Raw genomic sequence first — 6,248 nt, forward strand, 5'->3', positions numbered from 1 at the left:
ATATATATATATATATATATATATATATATATATATATATATATATATATATATATATATATATATATATATATATATATATATATATGTATGGATGTATGTATATATAATTGTCAATATTCATGTATGTGAACTGTCTAAACACTCCCTATAGGCTCGAGCATCGATACCAATCCATAGAGCTGTCGAGTGGTCCCAGTACAAAGCAAAAGGCGTTCAGAAAGTGACTATAATCAGATATGTGAGATGTCTGAGTAGAGAGAAATGCTAAGTATCGACACCCATCCATAGCTCTGTCCCAGTACAATCAATCAGTAAGCAAGGCAGATTAGAGATATCAATAGTATCTCTTGCCTACATCCGCACTAAATATAAAGTATGCCTGTGACAGTTAAAGACCGCCTCAGAATATGCGATACGAGCCTTTCCCTCGACTATTCATTCTCACTGCCGCTATTCATCGAGTGCACTTTTCAATACGCCCGACGCCTCCCATTCCCAATTGAGGACATAAACCGAGTTTTGTGGACGGATTCCCGATTATTTCAGGCCACTTCGAAGTTTTTTTTGTTTGTCGCGACTTTTATGTTTATATCTATACTCAAATGGTACAATTTATGGTGTCCAAATAATGTGATATATAGTGTTCAAATGATGTGGTGTCGAGTGTGCACCTCATGGGGTGGAATGTGCATACGATGACCATGTGCTCAACGCATGTCATGCCTATGCTACTTGAATTTATATGCAGATTATACCATATAATCAACCTACATATGTGCATGCAACATGCTTGTATCATGGCTTGATTGTCATGCACATATGATTGTATCGTGAGTTGATTTTCATGCACATATGCTTGTATCATTCTGTACAATGTGCTTCTATCATGTGCACCTCTCCTGCTGCACCCCATCTTGACGTCACCGGCCCTTCTTTCAGGACAATCCAAACGCAACGCCAACCGCCCTCGTCTTTGTGTTTGCTTTCGGAAGGGATGTACATGTCTCCATGTGGTGTATAGCAAACTTACATATAGTGACCATGCCTCAGAAGACTTGCTCGGAACTACGGGAAAGCATTCGTATCCGCATCTCATTTCTCCAAGTAGTTCAGTACGCTGTATAGTGTTTCTGTTGTGTTGCGTATAACACTCACCAGAGGCTTTATTCGGTGCGACACCTCTTCCAGGGCCTCTGAGGAACAGTCATGAAGCCGGTTTCAACGCAAGCGACCTTCAACACAAGGGGTGCGTTGATACACCGTTATCCATTCAATGGCACATAATGCGACACTTATGCCATTGCGTATGCCGTATGCGTATGTCGTATGCGTTTGTCGCACGAGTATGTCGTATGAGAATGTCATATGCGGAGTTTTCCCTCCCATCCCCACCCCCCATACACACATCCCGGCCACAGGACGTGTAGGGTTTTAAGGTTTCTGGAATCCCCCTTACCCAATGCGACCTGTTGTGAGAGTCTTCCTTGGAGTTGCGATTCGCCGACTTCGACTCGATATGACCGTCTCCCACAGACGCCACTTCTGGTTCAAGGCAGACACCCCCTTACGCCTGTAGACTGGTGAGGTGCTGTGTGCACTCTCCGAACACCGTTGGTGTGTGTGTGTAGTGTGTGTGTAGTGTGTGTGCCGTATACTTGTAGAGTATCACCGCAAACGTATTCCACGAGATTCAATGAACGCAGGTTGCAGTTGACTGCAATAGGGGGCGTGTGCCATCAGAGGTCGTACAACCGCCTGTTTGTACGACAAACCGTCCGATTGCGTACGACAATTGGCCCGCGCCACACGGTAGGCCGCTTGGCCTTGCAACGGCCACTGGCACGCGAGACCTGTCCTGTTTAGTGTTTATGGTGTCTTCTGCACCCAACTACAATACGACCCATTGCAACCCAGCAAAAGTTGGGTTGTAGGGTTACTAGGGTTTTTAGAGTTTCGTGTCTGGAACCCATGGGGCTTTGGGCTTTCGGGGGCGACCCACCCGCAAGCCTCTGGCTAATGCAAAGCATGGCTACAGCCCTAAAACAACCTTACCATTGCATTGCCACCATGCACCCATGCACAGGTGCAGTTTCTCTTTCAAGTCAACCTTAGACTTCACAGTGGAATTTGTAGGGGTTTAACGCCCTAAACCTGAACTGTAGCAACCCTATCAATGAGGGGCTAGAACCAGCGTTGCTGCTATCGGTACAGCACTTCATCCTTATCCAATTCTAATTTCAGTTTTAGGAACGTTTCGTCGAAGAGCGTCTCAAACGATTCCCAATTTTCGCATCCAAATGCGGACGTGGCCAGCTGTAGAATGCGTTGCCTCTGCAGTTCGTCGGTACCCTGGCCTGGCATTTCAACACTGGGGGTTTCAGAGATTACCGTAGCTGACTGTTGCGGTGCCAAAATAGAAAAGAAGAGTAAACCCCCATTCGATGATAGATAGGACGTGCAGCGGATATAGCCAAGTCAGCTATATACACATACACCATGCAAGTGCGCGTAATTGTACGTGAACTTACTTACACACTCTCATGACAACACCAACTCTTGCAAAGACGGGTATCAGACGCAAACATAACAATCCTGACTATTGCACGATTCTTGCGGTCATAGGGCAGACATCCACTGTACATTAATATATAACCGTATACATATCTAGCGAAGACGTGCACAACCCCAGTGACCCGTGTGACAAACTACGACATACAGACTCACATTAACTATAACCCATCCTCTATACAATCACATACAAACGCAATGCATCAACGTTATATCGCTTAGGAGGCGGCCGGATGCCGGTGGTAACGGTTTTGCAACGGTTTAGTCTGATAACCCCTCCCCAGTGATACCAGAACCATCACAATTTGCCACCGGAAACACAGGTGTTAGACTAAAGCGTACACGCCTACATAAACGGTTTACATCTCCTCAAAATAATGAGTCATCATGTACATACTCCTACTGCGAATAAAGGTTCGGGCTCAGCCAAGTCTTGTTGAAACAGTTCGGCAAAGTATTTATCCAACGGATATCCTATCATGGGACCGGTCCCATTTGTTGTGGATTGAGGCAGGGCAGATTCATTGTCCGACTCCGTCTGTGAATATGAACCCCCAATATTAGCCATAGAGTAGGCAAGTTAAAACGACGGAACCACTTAGACTTCACACGTCCTTCCTCCGTTGGCAGTTCCCAGCGACAGTCAATATATCACTACGAACGTATTTACAAAATCTTTAGTATTGAATAAATCCCAACACACGAACTTCGCGGCATGTCAGAATACTCACGCTGACATCCAGCATACAACATACAGCGTAAAGACATATGAACTCACGCTGACATCCAGCGTACAATATACAGCGTAAAGACACATGAACTCACGCTGACATCCAGCGTACAGCATACAGCGTAAAGACATATGAACTCACGCTGACATCCAGCGTACAACATACAGCGTATAGATACATGAACTCACGCTGACATTCAGCGTACAACATACAGCGTGTAGACACATGAACTCACGCTGACATCCAGCGTACAATATACAGCGTAAAGACACATGAACTCACGCTGACATACAGCGTACAATATACAGCGTAAAGACACATGAACTCACGCTGACATCCAGCGTACAGCATACAGCGTAAAGACATATGAACTCACGCTGACATCCAGCGTACAATATACAGCGTAAAGACACATGAACTCACGCTGACATACAGCGTACAATATACAGCGTAAAGACACATGAACTCACGCTGACATCAAGCGTACAGCATACAGCGTAAAGACATATGAACTCACGCTGACATCAAGCGTACAACATACAGCGTATAGACACATGAACTCACGCTGACATTCAGCGTACAACATACAGCGTATAGATACATGAACTCACGCTGACATTCAGCGTACAACATACAGCGTATAGATACATGAACTCACGCTGACATTCAGCGTACAACATACAGCGTGTAGACACATGAACTCACGCTGACATTCAGCGTACAACATACAGCGTATAGACACTTGCCTGTGGTAGAGGATCCTTGTTGTGCCCGCGTACCCATCCCATGATGGAGTATGTGTGGCGGTGTTGTTGAGACGAGAGAGCAGCCGTCTGTTGCTTCATCTGTGACATTGGCATGTAATAATGACAACGACATGTGTATTTTAATGAAAGGTTGGTAGGACTGAGCGTGTAGAGGTATTCAATGGTGTGGAGCATATTCTATACAGGAATGGAAACGTATGTTTAGGCCTGGGTATATACATAGATATATATATATATATATATATATATATATATAATACATACATATATATATACATACATACATACATACACACACACATACATATATACATACATACATACATACATACATACATACATATATATATATATATATATATATAACTAAAAAGGTAGTGTGTCAGCCATTTGAAAGGAGCCGTGAGAAGACGTGCTTGTGCCAACGGTCACCTGAGCGTAAAAGCAAGTCAATGGAACTCTTACGACTGCAGAATATATTGAACACGTCGCCAAATAGCATGAGTGCACCCCAGGGGGTGTAAATCTGTATTTTACTACTCAGGAGCACATCTGGTGACATTCCTGACTGTGTTTCCACTCTGGGAATATACATGCACAAGCACACGTGCACACGCACAAAACCAGTAGCATTGCCACGCGTCCGTCAACTCAATGGCGATAGGACACGGCTTCTAAACCACGAAAAAGGGGGAGACAGAATAATCTATTTCGGGTTAAGTTATGTACATACCGCATCGTCCCGCAATTGGGGACTGGACTTGCCCTTCTTCAGAGTCAATCGACTCATCCGCCCACGCCAACTTTTGGTGGCACTATCGGGATATTCGTCCTGAAATTCTGAGAATGCATTGCAATCGGACATGACTTTCGGTGGTTTCCCGCCCTCGGCCTTGCCTGAACAGTATTTAAAATGAAAGATTAGGAATGGCAGATACACACTGGCATTAAAACGTACCAAGAATTGGAATTGGCAGATACGAACGGACATTCAGTGACGTGGCGGATTGGCTTCTGCAGACGCGCGCGGGCCAGTGACCGTAACAGGTGTGCCTGTGGTGTGTACATGAGTCAATGTTTGCAGGTTGTAACGTTGTGCATAAATAAATGATTGCGGAGAGTGTGTGTGTTCTGAAAGGTGTCTATTAAACCTGGTTCTGAGGGGGTACATGGCCCACAGAGGCCTCTGCCGATGACCTGTCACCAATGCGTTTGCCTATTGATGGGTCTCCATTCGGTGAAAAGGTGGAACGACTGCGCCCACGCGTGCATAAACCGCAGACGTTTTTGATACATATTTATTACGTATAGGTCCATATCTGTTGCTGATATCGTGATAGCCACACCAATAGCTCGCATCATGCCACCACTGCGTCCGGAGGTGCTATGTGATTTCCCCTATGTATGTGTAGCCACTGACTTCTCAGTCCTCTCTGCACACTCCGAATACGACGTCTGCACACTCCGAATACGACGCATAACAACCGCTTATCTGATCTTGCTCATCCACTCCCAACGACAAGTACCCCAATCAAATAGCCCTTCCATACATCCACAAAAAAAATGAAACAAAAAAAACCCGCAAAAGCATACCCGGACTCCAAGACGGCGCTTTCTTGCGGTTTTTGCGGTAGGTGCCCATAATAGACCGGGAGGGCGCCAAAAGCCCGCGCGAAGCGTCGCTGTTGTTGGATGTATCCAACAAACTCCTACTCTTCTTCAGTGTATTGCGCAGATTGATAACCTCGGCACTTTCGCTCGCGATTGGTATGCTGGATTTACTTTTGCGCGCCTGTTGCGGATGATCGTTCGTGTTCAACACATTCACAAGCCATATATGTATATGGAAGGGCAGTAACAGATCACAATTAGTGTGCATAAAGATGATAATGTAGTATATATCGACGCCACGTGTGAGGGAGAGAGAGTATACGCGCATGAGAAACCCTTGACGGGAAGTACTGTAGACAGAGTGCATTGTGTATAAATCTGCGCTTGGTTGTATACCGCTATCCCGCGTTATGGCATACACGGTGACGCATCCTATCTCTCTACAAATATACATCACATGTGATATGATATTCACAAGAACTGCTGATAGAGAATGAAAACCTATATCTAGACATGAACAAAATAAATACACATATATTTATGACCGTGTTTAATACTTCTGATTATT

The 6,248-nt window shown here is 44.9% G+C and overlaps 1 protein-coding gene across 1 annotated transcript; it reads right to left on the reverse strand.

Annotated features, from left to right (window-relative positions):
* Positions 1-568: 568 nt before the first annotated feature.
* Positions 569-5,948, reverse strand: SARC_02290 (hypothetical protein; the record flags this gene model as incomplete). The annotated part of the gene is made up of 5 exons (XM_014303956.1): positions 569-2,400; positions 2,969-3,109; positions 4,049-4,147; positions 4,803-4,966; positions 5,663-5,948. 5 exons carry the CDS (start codon positions 5,946-5,948, stop codon positions 2,203-2,205), a joined length of 888 nt encoding a protein of 295 aa, XP_014159431.1. The 3' UTR covers positions 569-2,202.
* Between the last annotated feature and the right edge of the window lie 300 nt (positions 5,949-6,248).

The sequence above is a fragment of the Sphaeroforma arctica genome, assembly GCF_001186125.1.
Source record: "Sphaeroforma arctica JP610 unplaced genomic scaffold supercont1.101, whole genome shotgun sequence".
NCBI lineage: Eukaryota > Ichthyosporea > Ichthyophonida > Sphaeroforma > Sphaeroforma arctica.